The following is a 22,500-nucleotide window of genomic DNA, read 5'->3' as shown; positions in this document are numbered from 1 at the left end:
CAATGACCAAGAAAGTATCATACGCCCTATCCTCAAATGATGAATAATGAATGAATGATTGTAACTATGAAGTTGAAAAACATGAATGTTTGGATTAATAGAAAAAAAAATATATGTTGTATTAGCAAACATGATTAAAGCATCCATTACTTGATGATGATTGATTATATGTGTATGTTGCAAAAGGTCTTCAAAATATTTGGGTAAAAACGAATGCATTTTATATAAATAAACACATACAGTATAAATGCGTGTTTATAACTATACTGTATATACATATATATGAAATTAAAAATGAGAAGTATACAGAACTAAAGTTAAGGATGAAGAAAAATATAGCTTGTCAAATGGTAGATTTGCTAATACAATAATAAAACATAAAAGTAAAAGTAGATTAAACATTAAATAAATTAGCAAATAGAATAAGACTGATTATAGAAAAGAGACAGAACTACGGTATATACATATTTCACTCTCATCGCTATTAGAACGAAAGAAAAATATACCCTTTTTACGTGCAATGATAATTATATAAACAAACGCATTGAAATCTCCCATCGTCAAATGCAATAACTTGAAAGATTCTTTATCATATATCATCCGGTTCACATTTTGAGGCTTATTAAGGATAACAATTACTGTTATATTGTTGTTGTTATTATTATTATTATTATTATTATTATTATTATTAATATTATTATTATTATTATTATTAGCTAAGCTACAACCCTAGTTGGAAAAGCAGGTTCTTGCGAGCCCTGGGGCTCCAACAAGGAAAAATAGCCCGGTGAGGAAAGAAAATAAGAAAATAAACTACATGAAAAGTAATGATTAATTATAATATAAAGTATTTTAAGATCAGTAACAACGTTTCTATTGACCTGTCCTATATAAACTATGAACAGAGACTTATGTCAGCCTGTTCAACATGAAAACATTCGCTGCAAGTTGAAGCTTCTGAAGTTCCAACAATTCAACTGTCGGATGCTATCAATATTTCAATAAATATTTCTTATGAAGACTACAATTAATAGATCAACTAACTGTCTTTATGGTCTTATATTCTATATTATGAATAAAATCTTTATTAACTGGAATTTCCTTGACTGAAAACATTAATGCTAATTTTCTGAGGACAATTCTTAGCCTGATGATAATTCTAATTTAATGCTGTCACTGTTCTTATATTTTATTTAGATTTGTTTATTATTTATCTTGTAATTTTTGTATTTCCTTGTTTACTTACCTCACTGGGCCATTATTCCCTGTATAATAATAATAATAATAATAATAATAATAATAATAATAATAATAATAATAATAATAATAATAATAATATACTTTCTCATGTGTGGACGAGGTGGCCTTTAAGGAAAGGGACGATAAACATCTAATTTTTATATGTATATATATATATATATATATATATATATATATATATATATATATATATATATAAAATGGGAAGGAAAATCTATAGAGATTACTGATGAAAATCGTGGAAAGGTTAGATGATAATTTCAAGGAATTCTTTAAATTTAGTGATTTTCTATTAAATCGTACCTTTATCAAGGATTTATAAAAATGGGCTTATGTGGTAGCTAACTAAGTCGTTTAGTTATTAATTCTTTAGGGTTTAACTGTTATAGCCTGTGGCTTAAAACCGATATTTGTAAGGGCTTATATTTCTGTTTTATTATTTCGATACACATAAATATATGTATATATAAATAAATAAATATATATAAATATATATATATGTATATATATATATATATATGTGTGTGTGTGTATACATATACATATTTATATACACTGTATATACATATATGACACGGTATATGTATATGCATATACTGTATATATACTATATATGTATAACCTATACTATATATATATATATATATATATATATATATATATATATACTGTATATATATATATATATATATATATATATATATATATATATATATATATACTGTATATATATATATATATATATATATATATATATATATACATATATATATATATATATATATATATATATATAAACCCATATACATATTTATTATCTTTGATCTGTAATACCTCCAAAAATTGTCCAAGGTAAAACGCCGTCTAGCAACCACTGCTGCTCAGCACTGAATAAACAGACTCACTAATGAATAACCAATCGGGGTCCTCATCAACAGATGAGGTTGGTTAATTGCGCAAAAGTCCCCACCCAGAATAATCATGACCCTTATAAGGGACATGTCCCAGGAAAGGACTATGGAGCCAGATTTGGGTTTGTTAATGGATGGGAAAGGAAGAATGGTCTTGGATGTAAATGTTTTTTTTATTGAATTAGTTTTAGTTTTAGAGTTACGCTGGCGATTGCTATTATGTAATTGGATATGATGATGATATTACTATTATTGATAATAATAACAATAATAATAATAATAATAATAATAATAATAATAATAATAATAATTATAATAATAATAATTATAATAAAGAGCAAGTGTCTGACTATACATATAAACAAAAATATACAATATATATATATATATATATATATATATATATACATATATATATACATATATGTATATATATACACATATATTTATTATATATATATATATATATATATATATATATATATATATATATATATATATATATTGAAAGGACGGGTACGCTAGTAATAATGATAATGATTATAATGATTATGATAATACATGAAATCTTAAAATATATATTTATATGTATACGTACATATACATACATACATATATATATATATATATATATATATATATATATATATATATATATATATATATATCATTCAGTTACTCATCCACCGATTGGCAACGAATTGGTCAAGTTTGTTCTACCTTCGTCACACATTTCTCGTTAATAAACAAAATCCCTCAACAATAGGATATTCCCATCACACGCAAAACGATGGGTGTACAACAGTATCACAGCAGATATGGAAGGGTGGGGGACCCCTCCGCTGGTTCGACACGTATGTTCCGACTGATAATTGGCGTTCAGTGTCCACACAGGTGTTCTGAATACCAAAGCTAGTCGAAAAAAACACGACACCTGTCTACGTAACATCTCTGTTTTTGTGACTACTTCGGCAACTAGGGAATAAGAGGCCAATAGATTTTTTTTTTTTTTTTGAGATATAATGTAACTTGGGTTGTAGCTTAGCTGGTAATAATAATAATAATAATAATAATAATAATAATAATAATAATAATAATACAACTAGGGTTGTAGCTTAGCTAATAATAAAAATAATTATAATAATCCCACTGAATTGTAGCTTAGCTAATAATAATAATAATAATAATAATAATAATAACAATAATAATAATAATAATATTAACAATAATAATAATAATAATGATAATAATCCAACTAGGGTTGTAGCTTAGCTGGTAATAATAATAATAATAATAATAATAATAATAATAATAATAATAATCCAACTAGGGTTGTAGCTTAGCTGGTAATAATAATAATAATAATAATAATAATAATAATAATAATAATACAACTAGGGTTGTAGCTTAGCTAATAATAAAAATAATAATACTAATCCAACTGAGTTGTAGCTTAGCTAATAATAATAATAATAATAATAATAATAATAATAATAATAATCCAACTAGGGTTGTAGCTTAGCTAATAATAATAATAATAATAATAATAATAATAATAATAATAATAATCCAACTAGGGTTGTAGCTTAGCTAATAATAATAATAATAATAATAATAATAATAATAATAATAATAATAATAATAATTCAAGTAAGGTTGTAACTTAGCTAGTATTAATAATAATGATAATAATAATAATAATAATAATAATAATAATAATAATAATAATAATTCAAGTAGGGTTGTAACTTAGCTAGTAGTAATAATAATAATAATAATAATAATAATAATAATAATAATTCAAGTAGGGTTGTAACTTAGCTAATAATAATAATAATGATAATAATAATAATAATCATTCAACTAGGGTTGTAGCTCAGCTAGTATTAATAATAATAATAATAATAATAATAATAATAATAATTCAAGTAGGGTTGTAACTTAGCTAATAATAATAATAATAATAATAATAATAATAATAATAATAATAATAACAATAATAATAATAATATCAATAATAATAATAATGATTTGCATAGCAATTTGATAATCATGATATTTGAACTTGTCTAATTATTTATCAAGGAAGCTGGTTCTCGAGTATGTTTTTTTTTTTATTAAATTAATATTGATAGTATTATTATTATCATTATTACTAGCCAAGATACAACCCTAGTTGGAAAAGCAAGATATATCATAATAAGTATTATACAATTCAATAACTGTTTCATGATAAAGGCAATAACACAAGACTAAAGTTATTGTTGCACTGCAGACGATTTCTGATCGACTATTCATTAATGAATAATAGATAATAAATATTCTGGTCATATAGATGCAGAAAGATATTTTTTTTTCAGTTCTGGGAAGTGGAATTAATGCTTGGAGTTGGATATTTAATTTACAGAATTTTTGTCTTTATTATTATTATTATTATTATTATTATTATTATTATTATTATTATTATTATTATTATTGTTATTATTATTATTATTATTATTATTATTATTATTACTATTATCATTTTTATTATTCTCACTCTTATTCTTATCCTTATTTTTGTTCTTGTTCTTGTTCTTATTCTCCTTCTTCTTCTTCCTATTCTTCTTCATCTTTTTTTTTATTATTATTATTATTATTATTATTATTATTATTATTATTATTATTATTATTATTTGTCTATAAATACATTCCTGGTGCTTCCCTGATGAAAGAGGAATAATTACTTAGATGCTCGTGAGTAATTACGGCTTTCTCAATAATACGTGACACGCATCCATTACCTGCTCTCATTTTCAAGGTAATTCCCTTAGATTTGAGTATTTTGGCTGATTTAAGGAAATTTCTAGTTTTGGATAGTGCCATAGCCTCTGTATCATGGTCTTTCACTGTCTTGGGTTTGAGTTTTCTTGCTTGTGGGTACACTCGGGCACGCTATTCTATCTAATATCTATTCCCCTTGTTTTGTTAGTTTTTATATATTATATAGGAAATATTTATTTCAATGTTGTTACTGTTCCTAAAATATTTTATTTTTCCTTGTTTCCTTTCCTCACTGGGCTATTTTCCCTGTTGGGGCCCTTGGCCTTATAGCATCTTGCTTTTCCAACTAGGGTTGTAGCTTAGCAAATAATAATAATAATGATAATAATAATAATAATGGTACCTTCAAGATCATTTTAAAGTATTTTTTTCATCAGGTAATCTTTTGGTTATAGAGTAACACTGTGTATCCAAAATTAATCTTTCAGATTTTTCACAAAATAGAAAGTTTTTGTTAATCATGATATAATTGTTTTGCGTTTTATGAGTTTTGTTTTCTTATAGTATTTAAGGTAATTTGTCTAAATTTGAGGTAATTTCTGAGGTAATCCCTTGAAAACATCATACGAGAGCCCTGCCAGTAAGACAATTTGTAAACAATCACTTATACAGGAATAGCATCTTTCCCAGCTAATTCTTAACCTAATTTTTGAAATTAGCGAGACCCAGATGCTAATTTGAATGGATTTCAAACAATCAATAACTTACTTCGCTGTCGACAAATCCTCTGCCTTTGACGGTGGCGTTGAAGAACTTGTCGACGACTGCCCCTAGGTCGATTTCCAGAGGCAAAACCCCCACAGAGTATAATGCGACAAACTTGAGGAATATAAAAGCAAACAGCACAAACTGCATAAAAGATAATTCACCGAGCTCCACCCCATTCGTATTAGTCGGGGTAACTTCAACTTCTTCTATAGTACCAAAGACAGGCACTAAGAAAAACGACACTATCAACACTAAGATCACGACTGCAAAAGACAGTATTTCGCGCTCGGTTTTCGTCTTGTCACTCATCTTGATCGATTTGGTATCACCCAAAGAAACAACAGATCAATCTCCCCTTCGCACTATTTCCTAATTTCAAATCACTTCTCGCCGCCACTTTCATGGCGCAATGAGCGATCAAGAATCTCTCAAGGGATCTCTTCTTCTTAATACTCCGGGAAGAGAGGATTATCGGTCTAATTCACCCGCACTTCTTCTTCCCCCTCTGAGGCATTTCTCCTGAAACAACGAGCGATCCTTAAACCCGAGATCGGCCGAGCGGTGTGTGCTCGCAATGTGGCAGGAGCCTTTCCCACCTCCCTACAAGAAATGCTCCTCTACTACGCCCGCCGGCTGCCTCGGGGTTCGAAGATGACCTACAAAACATATAGAGGACCGGTTTTCCGATCATACAAAGCCCCGCTGAGGACTCAAACTGATCCGTAAGTATGTTTGCAATTCGCTTTCGGGAAACAACACGTCGTCCGACCTTCCACTCATGCACAAAAAGATGTTTGGATACGTCACATGATTAGTCTCGGTCAGCTTCTCCATCATGTGTCGTGGAACCTCTTGGCGTGGATTTTGGGTATTCAAAAATCACGTGAAATTCATTGATAAGCAAGAAGCTTCTCTTTCACTTTTTTTTAAGTGTTTCCCAGACCTGGAAATCGAAGCGTGACCTATCCACTAAAATATTACCACGAAAGATCCGCGTCTCGCCTTGGCAGAAGGGCACCTGGCATGTTAGTACCATGCTCAAACCAAGCCTTTGTTTTTTTTTGTGAGGAAGGCCAGCTCGGGAGAGGTCGGCCGCCAGACTCATAATAGTGGCCAGGGAATAAATTCATCGATTGTTGCAGTTACACAAACTCTTTACCATAGCGAATGTTCCTTTTCATCTAAGAGATTACATCGTCGGATTCATGATGTGCGAAGTATGAATCATCGGTCTAACGCATTCGTGGCACGCCAGTGGCTGGCCAATCGTCTTTTAGATAACTCGTTAAAAAAGTTTAAAATTGGTAACTCGATTCATGCAAATCTCAGACTCGGCTCGCAACACCAAACGTAACTCGGGTTTTCTCGTATCATTAAATAAAACTATTTACTTTTCCGAACATGTCTGTTTGTCGAAATGTTGTTTGACACTTTTCTTCCAATTTAGAATAACGAAAAAGAATATTGACATCGCAAAACCGGTCCTAACACTGAAAGCATTTGCCCAAACAACTACTTTGTATTACAACCAAATAATTGTAGGCCTAACGCTTTTTAAACATTCAATCTATGGCCGAATTTTACTCCATTCGACAACATTCGTTCTGCAGTCATTTCATGAGTTAAAATGAACTCGAACAACTATAATTTCTCTTAATTCAAAATCTCCATCATTAACAAAACCGATGCTGAATGAGGAATTTAGACGCGAGCGAACTCATTCACTTACTGAGACCGTTAGTACCAGACAGTGTTGCCATATATTAATTAACGCCGACAATTTCTCCCGCTTAATTGGAAGAAAATCCCTATATCATTCAGCGTATCACTGTGTTCTTTGAAATAAAAAAAAAAACAGCAATTTCCTTATAATTTTATCCTTTATATTGCAAAGTAAATATACAAGATACATTGACCAGGTAACCTTATTTTTAAAGTTTACTTTTAACCTTTGCAGACAAACGTTCACCGAAGGTTGTTACACTAACCTACTTTCATTCAACAACAAAAAATGATTACTTACATTAGATTATCTTTTATTTATTTATCTAATTGTTTATTTATTAAGTGACAAAATAGTTATAATTAGATTATACTAGGATATGTGCACTAAATAATCAAACGATTTTATTATTCATTTGTGGCAATTATATTTTATGTCATTAGGAAAATTTAACCTAGGGTAATCAGTCTTAATATAATACATACATACATACATACATACACACATATATATATATATATATATATATATATATATATATATATATATATATATATGTGTGTGTGTGTGTGTGTTATGAACTTTATATATATATATATATATATATATATATATATATACATATATATATATATATATATATATATATATATATATATATATATATATATATATATATATGTGTGTGTGTGTGTGTGTGTGTGTGTGTGTGTATATAAACACAATATTTTAATTCCTACAGATATAGCCACAATTACTTACGATACTGTATAATATTATGATACATATATACATATACAGATATATAAGCCTGAACACATATAATTGCATATATGTGTGTATATGTTTGTCTATATATATATATATATATATATATATATATATATATATATATATATATAGGTTAAATGTTTTTGTATGTATGTGTTTATATAGATATATACATGCATATACACATACTATATATAACACATATATATTTATAAGGGCCTTAATAATAAGGAATAGGTCATTCAAGAGATTATCTTCACCTAAATTTTATATTTTATATTCAAAAGTTTCCCAGGGTCAATAACATCTCTCTTCAGGTAAATCATCAGTTTACCTGAAGAAAGAGTCAATGGATCTTTGTAAGCTTATAAGTAAATAATGAATAATGAAAAAGAAAATGGCAGGCGTAGTAAAGATTACAGAAGTGATAAAAATGTCATGATTGAGATGGTGTGGACAAGTGTTGAGAATGCATGGTGAGGAGGGTGTGAGGAGGGCTTAGGAGGAACCTGTTTGGGGAAGAAGATAAAGAGGGAGGCAGAAAATTAGATGGTGAGATAAGGTGAAGGATGATATGGAGAAAAGAAGTTTGGTGGAAGAGGATGCCTTTGATTGAAGGCATTGGTGAGAGGCCGCGTCAAGCAACCGACCCCTTAATGTACGAATAGCGGTGGGAGAGAAGAGAACAGAAGATATAATATAAATAAACAAAATCTATTAAAGTAATCAATTCTGATTACTGATGTTCCTACCAATACAGTTACATATATTTAGTTAATTTGTTTTCAGTGCTATTTATAGGTAGTAGGTTGGCCAAGGCACCGGCCACCTGTTGAGATACTACCACTAGATAGTTATGGCATCTTTTGACTGGCCAGACAGTACTACATTAGGTCCTTCTTTCTGATTACGGTTCATTTTCCCATTGCATACAATTATACCGAATATTCTGGCCTATTCTTTACATACCCTCCTCTGCCCTCACACACCTGACAACACTAAGATTACCAAACAATTCTTCTTCACCCAAGGGGTTAACTACTGTACTGTAATTGTTCAGTGCCCACTTTCCTCTTGCTAAGGGTAGAAGAGACTCTTTAGCTATGGTAAGCAGCTCTTCTAGGAGAAGGACACTCCAAAATCAAACCATTGTTCTCTAGTCTTGGGTAGTGCCATAGCCTCTGTACCATGGTCTTCCACTGTCTATGGTTAGAGTTCTCTTGCTTGAGGGTACACTCGGGCATGCTATTCTATCTAATTCCTCTTCCTCTTGTTTTGTTAAAGTTTATATAGTTTATATAGGAGATATTTATTTTAATGATGTTACTCTTAAAATATTTCATTTTTCCCTTTTTCCTTTCCTCACTGAGCTACTTTCCCTGTTGGAGCCCCTAGGCTTATAGCATCCTATTTTTCCAACTAGGGTTGTAGCTTAGCAAGTAAAAATAATAATAATAATAATAATAATAATAATAATAATAATAATAATAATGATATAACGCACCTAACAAACGCCATAGTATAACTTACCCGAAATTAACTTTCTTTTATCTTTTAATATGAAATACACATTTTACAATCTTAGAATTTATAACATATATACATCATTGTATATTTACATGAATATTTTTCATTTTACATAGACTGTATTTACAATTTAAATTTTTACTATTCATCTAAATATGTTTATAAATCAGTTGACATAAATCGAATAGCCATTCAAATCAAGCATTCTACTTTTCCAACTAGAGTTGTAGCTTAGCTAGTCATGATAATAATAATAATAATAATAATAATAATAATAATAATAATAATAATAATAATAATAACAACGACAACAATAATGATAACTTTAATATTATTACAACAACAACAACAACAATAATAATAGCAACGGCAACAACAACAACAACAACAACAATAATAATAGCAACAGCAACAACAACAACAACAACAATAATAATAACTTTAATATTATTACTATAGCAACTACAACAACAAAAATAATAATAACAGTAATAATAATAATAATAATAATAATAATAAAAACGATAATAATAATAATAATAATAATAATAATAATAATAATAACAATAATAATAATAATAGTAATAATAATATTACTATTATTATTATTATTATTATTATTATTATTATTATTATCATTATTATTATTGTAATAATAATAATAACAATAATAATAATGTTATTATTATTATTATCATTATTATTATTATTACAACACAACAACAACAACAACAAAAATTATAATAATAATAGTAATAATAATAATGATAATAAAAATGATAATAACAATAATAATAATAATAACAATAATAATAATAATAATAATAATAATAATATTATTATTATTATTATTATTATTATTATTACAATAATTATTATTATTATTATTATTATTATCATTATTACAACACAACAACAACAACAACCACAATAATAATAATAATAATAATAATAATAATAATAATAATAATCATCTTCTATGTATGCAACATCTGCGCGAAGGTCATACCCTTGAGTATCGTATTTCAAAAACCTTTTCTCCATTAGCAACAAATATATCTGGCCGTTTTTTCTAGAAAATTATGCTAAATTTGTATTAAGAGTAAAATAAGTAAGAAATAAATACTCGTCATTCATTAGCATTGATATTCCTAAATCTATTAAATTAACCAAATTAATAATAGTAATAATAATAATAATAATGATAATAATATTATTATTATTATTATTATTATTATTATTACCAAGAAGAAAATTCCATGCCGTGTCTAAAAATTGTGTGAATTAAAAATTCACAGTTAAATACGTTGTACATTCTAAAATTGCAGGAGCTTTTGCAATTTATATTTCTTTCTTTTATTGCTTACGTGTATGAGAATTCTAATAAATATACAAAATTACATATCAACTAAAATATAAAGTTATGAAATCTTAGCTTTAATATTTTTTGTGCTGAGTTAAGCAAGAGGTCTCAAAAAAGGGGGACTGTGAATTGAGTGATATTTTCTTTTTTCTTCGTGAGGAGGAGGGTTAAATTAAGTGTTAATGTCCTTCGATATAGTATGATTGAGTGTTGGATAGGAGTGAAAGTCTGTTGGAATAGTAACTGAAATGTATTTTTCCTTTCTTTTTCTTCCTCTCCCAAAATTAAAAAATCTATCCTTTCCTCGCTGGGCTATTTTCCTTCTTGGGGCTTCTGGGCTTATAGCATCCTGCTTTTCTAACTAGGGTTGTAGCTTTGAAAGTAATAATAATAATAATAATAATAATAATAATAATAATAATAATAATAATAATAATATATGTAGGTGACTTGAAATATTAGTAACAAGAGCAATCAGCGATTTCAGACCTCTGCCAATGAATATTGCCATTTAACTAAAGTCTACGGACATTACCTCCCACTTTTCATATGATGACTGTACAGTAGATGGTGAAAATTGCAATGTTGATCCAGAATCGTGATCTTGATCCGTATCACCTTCAAAATTTCATGTTTTTTTTTTTTTTTTTTTTTTGCGATGCTTTATATCTATCCATTGTTAAAATTTGGTGAAAATCCAATGTCATTTTTTTCTTTTTACATAATTGTTAGAATTGTGAAAAAATGTAAATCCGCTTCTAGAATCCGGATCCAGATCATCTCCAAAATATAATGGGTTCGTCCATGACCGAAGATTTATCTGTGGTGAAAATTTCGTCAAAATCCGTTAAGTAGTTTTGACAAAATCCTGTCCACAGATACCCAGACAAATGAATGAGTAAACCGACTCGAAAATATAAACACCTTAACGTAGCCATCTATGTAGGCTTATGAAGTATTCCATGATGTGACAATTTTCTTTAATTAAGCACTTGAAGGTTTAAAAGCCGCTCATGAATGGCTGGGTCAAGGGACAGTGACATTGTCCTATCAAGCAGGGCAAAGTCCTGGAGACTGACCATATATACTTATGGTCAGCGCCCAAGCCTCCTCTCCACCCAAGCTAGGATCAAGGAAGGCCAGGCAATGGCTGCTGATGACAGCAGATAGACCTATGGGGTCCCCAAAACACCCCCATCCTTAGCTCACAAGGATGGTGAGGTTGCAGCGACGAAAGGATATACGAGTTTGAGGATTCACTGTAAGTACATCGCCGTAATTTCATCGCGGTAATTACATCGTGGTAATTACATCGCATGGTAATTACATCTCATGCATTTACACCGCATTAAAAATACATCGCAATATATCACATCGTCTGTAATTTCATCGTCTTAAATTTTTAAAGATTATAAATATTTAGTTATTTTATGCTTTTCATGGTTGTCTTTATTTTAACCAAGAAAATTTTTATTTTAAAAAGGAAAAATAAATATTTAGTATTAATAGGGTTTTAAATAAGCTTTTGATTTTTTGTTCGGCTTCGAGAACTATTAGCTGTTTGACGCCAGTCTTATTTTAAATAGACGATAATTGCCCAGTAGATTCCCTCGTAAATTTTTTTAAAGAAAATAGATGTATTTTACAAATTAATGTTGCTTTTATGGTTTTATAATAGTATAGTTTTAATAAGAGTTTTATGATAGATTTTAGAACATATATATGTATATATATATATATATATATATATATATATATATATATATATATATATATATATATATCTTAATTCAGATTTTTATTATAGTTTTTAATTAATTTATTCATTAATTCATTTTAAAGAAAGAAAAAGAATGCAACATCCATTAAAAATGGTGATAAGGTTGGCTCTAAACCTTTTAGTTCTGACAAAAGCTTATTATAACTCTCCTCAGTTTTGTTGGCCATTGAAATAACAACAAGAGGCAAAACGTCATCATTCATGATATCATGTATTGAGTCGAGTTGATGAAATAAAGGAGGTGTTGTTTTAAACGTCCCATCTGCATACCAGTTGCTTGCACTGGATAATACCTGAAGATTTTTCCGAGTCGAAAATATAATAATCCTGTCTGATCCATCATCATTGTCAAACAGAAGAAATGGCTGATGTGAATGTGTTATCCTATATGGGTGGGGGGGGGGGGGATGCTTAACTCGAGTAAACTAACTGGATTTGCAGGAACTTGTGCTGCTACATTTCTTGCATTTCGTATATTCCTTTTTAAGTACTGAGGTGTTGGTAGCTGACCTGAAACTGCTTGGGATACACCTACATACGCTTGGGTTGCGATACAATGTATCGTTTCTTCAGTTTTTATTGCTTTTTCTTTAGTTATGTTAATCACTTAGGCAGCTTCAACACGAGCAATATCTCCTGCATGATTGTGTTCTCCGAGTCGTTTTATAATGGATTCGTTATTTGTATGCACTCTTGCATGGCACTTTTTTTTGTATAAAATTTATCACATTTCCAAATAGTTTTTTTTCCCCATTTGTTTTCTCTTTCACAAATAGATGACTGTTGTCAATTAACTTTTTCTTATTCATTGTGCTTACAAAATACTCCAGAGGCATCTTGAAGGGTTTAGTCCGAGTTATTATCAAATGAAGACAAGCTGCTAAAATAAACGGAAAATTTCTCTGATTAATTTGTTTTAGGAAAAGTCAACAAGCTGGCTGTTTGCGAATAGTTAGATAGTTAGATCCCATCAACAACTATTACAATATTAAGTTAGACGTTTATGTTTTATTGTTCATTTATTTTTGGCTTTGAGCAATTTACTTACCTGACGATGAAATTACAGACGATGTGATATATTGTGATGTATTTATAATGCGGTGAAAATGCATGAGATGTAATTACCATGCGATGTAATTACCACGATGTAATTACCGCGATGAAATTACAGCGATGTAATTACCGGACACCGAGTTTGAGGTTGCAGTGACCAGAGAAACTAACGAGTTTGAGCGGGACTCGAACCTCAGTCTGGCAATCACTAGACAAGGACCCTAACGCCAGGCCAATGAATGATATCGTGTTTTCTACAGGAGCCATCCTTACTATCATAAAGGCCATTATCACAAAGTCCACCCCACACCCCCCAGCTCTGAAGCAAGTCGGCTCTGATCTACATAAGCTTCCATCCCAGAGAGGATATATCTCGTTTTCCTTTTCTAACTCTTAGTATTATTTCACGTCTTTTCTGGGACGCGAGATTTAGCTTAACAGCAACATCGGTATGTGATTATGCCTCCAGAAATAACTATGATTACCGGTAACTTTACACATAGATATTTGATGTCCAAATAGGGCACTTGAGTTTTCCTACAGAAGACCTAAATCCTACCTGCACGGGAGCTCACGATGATGTTATCATTGTGAATCTTAATTGCGTTTCTTGGGTTTCTATTTCTATTTAGGTAATCTCAATAATCATTACCAAACTTACTACTTTGGTATCAACCAATCCTTTACAGACCCAGTGTGCCAATATTGCCAGAAGTAAATAGCAAACCAAGATCTATCTCGGCGGTCAAATAACTTGAGGAAAATGACTGCAAAGAGAACCTTCTACTTAAAGGATAGCTCTCCAAGTACTAGGCCATTGGTATTGATCCAAGTCACTGATTCTATAAAGGTTTAAATGCTACTCATGAATGGCAGAGACAAAAGAAAGTGACATTACCCTAGCAATCAGGACAATGCCCTAGAAACTAACCATATATTCTTATGAAGCTCGTCTAGTGTACAGCAAATATCGTAGTTTATTGTTAGTTCTATTTACATTTCATATATTGTTTTCATTTGTGCATTGAAGAGATGATATCCAGCCCGTAAGATGAGCCCCTCTCATGTAGATATAAGTATTTTATGTAAATTACATAAGACTTTCGTCGAGGATTTCATTTTACTTTTTATTCAAGTTAATATACACAATTTTACGTTATTTTATAAAAATTAACTTTTTATTTCACGTATGTTTGCTATGAAGTCTTGCTTAGTCTACTTGAAAGTGTTGTAGGATTCATGCGAGATAGGAACAATGGTTTAGGTAATGTTCTTTTATGTTTTATGGAGTATTGTAACATGTTAGAGAGAGATTGTTTAGTGATACGTGTTTTCGAAATTTCGAGAATACCCGGTGAGAGGTTATCTAACTGAGAGAATCGTCTGGTGTGGCATACATACAGCGTTTGGTAGAGTAATATTTGGTAACTTTGACGCTTGGGCACCACCCACGCTACCACACCTCGATCCTGGAAGCTTCTGGAATTAGCCAAAAGTTCATACATATGGAGACCCATGGTTGGGTTATAGTGAGAGACAGACAGACATAGAGATCGAGTTAGAACCGCAGCCTTCCCCTCTCCCTCTCTCTCCCACAAGTACCCCAGTGTTATTCGTCGAAAGTGTTCACTATGTTAGTGTGTCCTCTCCTAAGTGACTCTGTGCCCAAAATCAAATCGTGTGTCACACAAGGCTAAAAGGTGATTTTGAATTCATTGTATTAGGGTGAGTGTTGGTATTGTATAAAATTTTTGAAGATTCGTGTAATGGTTGTCCTTCAAGACGTCATCGACGTAGTCTTATGTTTGAAATAAATACGTGGTTTTGTTTTGAAAGAGTCAATACTGATTTGCCTAGGACTAATAACGCCCTTGGAGACAGTGCCTTTTTACAGCAAATGTCATCTCATCATCCTACAATATGGAAGTTCCTAGACGCTTTAAGAATTGAGCATGATTTGCAAGACATTCATATTGCAAAAATAAGAGCAAGAGTCACAAATATGGAGGGTTCCAAAAAATACTATGATTTGAATAAAAGGATAAAAAATTAGTGGCAACCTTTGACGAAAAATCAGTACGAGATTATTTGCGTGCTGTAGTGCATAACTCGCATTTGTAAGTACATTTTTCTAATATGAATTTTTCTGAATAATGAAATTTTCTTTTTAACACCTTTTGTCTGAATAAAGAATTTTGCATTTCGAATGATTATCATCTCGAATAATTGTCCTTTCTAATAACTTTCGAACAATGTTCTATTCGAAGAGCTGTTTTTCGAATAATAGTTTTCGATTAGTTGTTTTCGAAGTGTTCACATAATATATATATATATATATATATATATATATATATATATATATATATATATGTGTGTGTGTGTGTATATATATATGTGTATATATATATATATATATATATATATATATATACATATTTATTTATTTATTTATGTACATATATATATACATATATATATATATATATATATATATATATATATATATATATTTATATTTCCGATCACGCTTAGCGGCATTGTCAAACGTATAACTACACGGTCTCTCCACGTCCCTCTGGCAGGAAAGAAGAGAGTAGTCATACCCTAGTAAAAGAGGGGGGTACCCCAAGAGGTACACCCGGAACGCCACAACTGCCGTGTTGTAGTTAGGAGGTGCGCTCTCGTATGTATGTGCATATCTATCTGAATATGTAGCCGTCATTTTTGACGGGTCGCAAACACTATACTCAATTTTTTTTCAATGAGGCGCATTTGCACTGACTCGCAGCGGTAGCCCTTCTAGCTCGGAAAAGTTTCCTGCGATCTGATTGGTTAGAATTGTTTTATCCAACCAATCAGCGAGCAGGAAACTTTACCGAGCTAAAAAGGGCACTCCTGCAAGTCGGTGCAAATCTGCCTCACTAAAAAGAATTGACTATAGCTGTTAAAGTGATTCAGGTGACTAAATCACTATTTACCAAACTTACTTCGGGATCAACCAATCCTCTTCCAGCGTTGTTATTCACAGTACTAACGAACCCGCCCAACGTGCTATTATTGCCCGAGGTGAACAGAGCGCCGAGATCTATCTCGACGGGCAGCACTCCGACATTATAAAGGGCGGACAACTTGAGGAAGATCAGAGCGAAGAGAACCAGCTGCATGAAGGACAACTCTCCGAGTTCTATGCCATTGGTGTTGCTAGGTGTCACTTCCATCTCCTCAATCATGGCATCAGCAACAGGTATTGATGCCCCACAGATAAAAATGATCACCAACACCAAGGAATACATTTTCTTTAACTTTATAAATACAAATTCATTCATAATATTGCACTGATAAAAGGTTGCCATTTTTTTCAACTTTATAGATACTAATTCCCTCATAAAAATGCACTGGGAAGATGTTGGTTTTACGATTCCACACAGGAAAATTACTCCTCGCTTGAAGCCAATATGATCTTTCTTCCACGCCTCTGTACAGAGAACTGACAAAACTTGTTTTTCGGGGATTGGACGTGAATTCGGTCACCTGAGATTAAGTTCCTGCTTTCGTCCAAAGCAAAACCTAATGACCTAAATGTAAATCAATATAGAATCATAAGTGCAAAAGGTTCCACGTTTTCGAATTAGAAATACCATTATTGAGAGGAGATATAATCTGTTTCTGTTATTGGCTTACAAAATAAAAATAAAACGATTGATTAACATTAAATAAAAATCAATAAGTGTTGCATTTGGTTTATTAATGATCGAGGAACGAAGAAATATGGCATAAGTGCAGAAAATTGCCATTATTGACAAAAGGTATATTTTTTTTCTATTATTTGCTTGCAAAATCAAATAAAAACGACTGAGTAACATTAATGAGAAATTAATAATAGGTTATGCTTTTGGTATCGTCATATATTAAAGTAACGACTAAATCTGGCATCAATTTTTAATATTATTTCAGCAAAAACAATCGGTGTCAAAGACCTTAGATGTCAGGATGCCAAACACCTCTAAATTAATCGATCAATCAGCAAAAACAAGGACGAAACCATCAAAATTCTTGAGAAAAAAAAGGAATAATCGAATAACGAAAAATTTACACTTTTGAGAATAAAATTATTTTTTGATATAATGGAATTGTGAGATATACTTCTCCTAAATCACTGAATCCATTAAAAATACAATTGAATTAAAAAAATATATATATTTTATGCGAAATAGTTGCGGGTCTCGTACAAACCTCACGCATGATTTCCAGTGAACATATATATACATATATGTATATATATGTATACTTACACACACACACACACACACACATATATATATATATATATATATATATATATATATATATATATATATATACAGTATGTCCCATGTCAACGGATAATGAGACATCGGAACATGGGTTTTTTTTCACTTTATTACAAAAAGGTTCGTGAATACACTGCATACAGCCGATACTTTCAGGTAAGTACCTTGTCTACTGATCGCTCGAATGGTACAGACCAACCCTCCTCGGCAAGGGACAGTGACAATGCTCTAGCTAGCAAGAGGTTCAGTTTGCCTTGATAACTAACCATAAAACTGTATCTTCTATTATTATTATTATTATTATTATTATTATTACTTGCTCAGCTACAATTCTAGTTGGAAAAGCAGGATGCTATAAGGCCAGGGGCCCCAACAGGGAAAATAGCTCAGTGAGGAAAGGATAAAAAGGAAAATAAAATATTTTAAGAATAGCGACATTAAAATAAATATTTCCTATATAAACTATACAAACTTTAACAAAACAAGAGAAAGAGAAATTAGATAGAATAGCGTGCCCGAGTGTACCCTCAAGCAAGAGAACTCTAACCATAGACAGTGGAATACCATGGTACAGAGGCTATGGCACTATCCAAGACTAGAGAACGCTGGTTTGATTTTGAAGTGTCCTTCTCCTAGAAGAGCTGCTTACCATAGCTAAAGAGTCTCTTCTACCCTTACCCAGAGGAAAGTAGCCACTGAACAATTAGTGCAGTAGTTAACCCCTCGCGAGAAGAAAAATTGTTTGGTAATCTCAGTTTTGTCAGGTGTATGAGGACAGAGGAGAATCTGTAAAGAATATGCCAGACTATTCGGTGTATGTGTAGGCAAAGGGAAAGTGAACCGTAACCAGAGATAAAGATCCAATGTAATACTGTCTGGCCAGTCAAAGGACCCCATAACTCTCTAGTGGTAGTATCTCAACGGTTTAAGCACGACTGCTTCTTTGCTTTGTTTTTGGGTTAGACCGTAGTCCCGATCGACTGCCTTGCCTGACATTGCTTAGACCCCGGTAGCGTATGTTCATCAGCGTCCTTCCTCCCAGCAGCGAGGATTCCTGGTGCGGTTAGGTCGACAGAGTGGGACGTGTGAGGTGTCTTATGTTTCTAGGTGTTGGAGTGGCTTTGTTTGTGTTTATATTAGTCTGTGTAACACCCGTTTGCTTTAAGCAAACCTATCCGCCGTTTACATACATAATCGTGAACTAATAAGATTAATATAGCAAATGGAATTCCATGAGTGGTGAAGGAACGGTAGCTGGGAAAGGAAGGAAATCACATGCTGTGTAACTGAAGTGAAACAAAAAGACATCATAACGTGAGATCTGAAACAAACGAGATTGCTTTATAAAAACAAAATCTCAAAATTGCCGAGTCAGTTATTTCTAGCAGAAATGGAACGCCAAAAGAATTGGAAAGAACGTAAAGAGCTGCGTAGTTAAAAGGTTTAAAGGCCACTCATGAATGGCAGAGGCAGAGCCACTCGTTGAGATACTACCGCTAGAGTTATTGGGTCCTTTGATTGGCCAGACAGTACTATATTGGATCCCTCTCTCTGGTTACGGCTTATTTCTTCTTTGCCTACACATACACAGAATAGTCTTAACACATTCTCCGCTTTCCTCAAACAAATGACATGACTAAAATTGCCAAACAATTCTTCTTCTCCCGAAAGGTTAACTACCGCAATTGTTCATTGGCTACTTTCCTCTTAGTAAGGGTAGAAGAGACTCTAGCTTAAGAAGCTCTTCTAGGAGAAGGACACTCCCAAATTAAACTACTGTTTCCTAGTCTTGGGTAGTGCCATAGCCTCTGTACCATGGTCTTTCACTGCCTTAAGTTAGAGTTTTCTTACTTAAGGGTGCACTCGGGCACACTATTCTATCTTGTTTCTATTCCTCTTGTTATTTTCAAGTCTTTTATAGTTTATATATGAAATATTTATTCTAATGTTATTGTTGTTCTTAAACTTCTTGTAGTTTTTCCCTATTTCCTTTCCTTACTGAGTTATTTTCCCTGTTGAAGCCCTTGGGGTTATAGTATCCTTCTTTTCCAACTAGGTTGTAGCTTAGCAAGTAATAATAATAATAATAATAATAATAATAATAATAGTGACATTGCCCTACCAAGTACGACAATGCCCTAGAGACTGACCATATATACATATGATCAGCGCCCAAACCCCCTCTCCACTAAGCTAGGACCAGGGAGGGGCAGGTAATGGCTGCTGATGACTCAGCATGCAGACTTATATGCTGCCACAAATACCCTATCCTTAGCTCACAAGGATGGTGAGGTTGCAGACACCAAAGGAGCTAACTCGAACCCTAGTCTGGCGATCACCAGACAAAGACGTTACCATTAGGCTACAACAATCCTATAAATTGAACATGCTAGGCAGGAAAAGAAGGGTAAAAGAAGGGAAAACCAAGGTAAAGTAAAAAGATTAAAAGCAAGGTTGTGGTGACCTATTGGAAACGTCCCTGTCTAGCGATCTGCCGGACTGGAGTTCGAGTCCCGCTCAAGCTCGATAGTTTCTAGTAGTGTTTATAACTTCACCATCCTTATGAGCTCAGGATGGGAGGGGGGAGCTTTTGGTCTACCTACTAAGTCATCAGCAGCCATTGCCTGGCCTTCCCTGATCCTAACTTGGATGGAGACTGGGCTTGGGTGCTCATTAAATGTATACATGATCAGTCTCTAGGGCATTGTCCTGCTAGCTAGCGCATTGACAATGTCCCTTGCTTCTGCCATTCATGAACTGCCTTTAAACTTTTAAGTGCCGCTAGGGACCGAAGGATCAAAGCAAAGAACATAAACTAATGCACACAATGCCCCACTTGGCGGCAAGACTGGGTTGAGACATCTCCGTCAGGTTTATGGAACGCGTTGACTTTGGAACGGGTCAAGGCATATAGACCTTGGAAAGGCTAATCTTTTGGAAGGAATCCTTCATCCCGCAGAAGCGTGAACTTGGTAGTTTCAGGTGTAATGTGTTCCCTAATGTCATCTCTATCTATTTATTTATCTATCCAAGGCTAAGGGGAAAAAAAAAAAAGAGTATCATATACGATAACACTGTGAGGGAAAATCTGTCCTTAAACTATAGTCCATTTCTTTTAGCGATGCAGATTTGCACCAACTCGCAGAGGTGCCCTTTTAGCTCGGAAAAGTTTCCTGATCGCTGATTGGTTAGAATTATCTCGTACAACCAATCAGCGATCAGGAAACTTTTCCGAGCTAAAAGGGCACCGCTGCGAGTCGGTGCAAATCTGCATCGCTAAAAGAAATTGACTTATAGTAGGTGCACTGTTAAAAATTTGCCGTAAAAAACGGTAAAAATCCTGGAATGAAATAATGTTGCCAGCCTTCACCGTTTTAAAAACGGATATATTGACATAAAGGACTGATGTTACGGTCACCAACCCTTAAAATACAATAACAAAATCGGGTTAAATTACGGTCGCCTGTATTGTACTGAAATAGGGCTGATTAAGACTAAATGTTTTTTAACAGTGTCCATCTGTCCTTTGACCGATAGAAGCGAATGTTTTGTTCTTAAATTCCGTACGGTAGCTGAAGAAAGAAATCTCATAATTTACATTGTCAGAAGATCACTGCCTGGAATCCAAGTGTGTAGTAGTTTACTGGTGAATATGACTGGTAAATTTCCAGTATTCCACAGCAAACCAGAGGGCTGCAACCTTTGGTGGCGTCTTGCACCATTTCTTAAAATAAAGGATGCATTGCACACGAGTATTTATATATAGGCATGTGTATATATATATATATATATATATATATATATATATATATATATATATATATATATATATATATATATATGTGTGTGTGTGTGTGTGTGTGTGTTTGTGTATATATATTATTATTATTATTATTATTATTATTATTATTATTATTATTATTACTTGCTAGGCTACAACATTATTTGTAAAAGCAGGATGCTATAAGGCCAGGGGCTCCAACAGGGAAAATAGCCCAGTGAGGAAAGGAAACTTAAGGAAAAATAATATATTTCAAGAAGAGTAACATTAAATTAAATATCTCCTTTATAAACTATAAAAACTTTAACAAAACAACAGGAAGAGAAATATGATAGAACAGTGTGCCCAAGTGTACACTCAAGCAAGAGAACTCTAACCATAGACAGTGGAAAAAATGGTACAGAGTCTATGGCACTACCCAAGACTAGAGAACAATGGTTTGATTTTGGAGTGTCCTTCTTCTAGAAGAGCTGCTTACCGTAGCTAAAGA

At 32.1% G+C, this 22,500-nt stretch overlaps 2 protein-coding genes across 4 annotated transcripts in view; one reads left to right on the top strand and one right to left on the bottom strand.

The window, feature by feature from the left end:
* Positions 1-22,500, top strand: part of LOC137657622 (NADH dehydrogenase [ubiquinone] 1 alpha subcomplex assembly factor 3) — a 346,628-nt gene that overhangs the window by 152,116 nt on the left and 172,012 nt on the right. The gene's annotated exons all lie outside the window — the stretch shown is intronic.
* LOC137656975 (uncharacterized) overlaps positions 1-22,500 on the bottom strand; it is a 70,658-nt gene that overhangs the window by 23,117 nt on the left and 25,041 nt on the right. Inside the window, exon 1 of one of the 3 annotated variants that reach the window (XM_068391324.1) lies at positions 16,907-17,342. The exons of 1 other annotated variant lie outside the window; for it this stretch is intronic. In XM_068391324.1, the coding sequence (XP_068247425.1) occupies positions 16,907-17,305 (399 nt within the window). In that variant the 5' untranslated portion in view covers positions 17,306-17,342. Of the gene's footprint in view, positions 1-5,702; positions 6,678-16,906; positions 17,343-22,500 lie in introns of those variants that run through there. One more of the 3 variants, XM_068391325.1, reaches the window with a different exon arrangement.

Source organism: Palaemon carinicauda, chromosome 18, assembly GCF_036898095.1.
Source record: "Palaemon carinicauda isolate YSFRI2023 chromosome 18, ASM3689809v2, whole genome shotgun sequence".
NCBI lineage: Eukaryota > Metazoa > Arthropoda > Malacostraca > Decapoda > Palaemonidae > Palaemon > Palaemon carinicauda.
The sequence above is the reverse complement of the archived record's forward strand: the minus strand, read 5'-3'. Positions and strand labels throughout refer to the sequence as shown.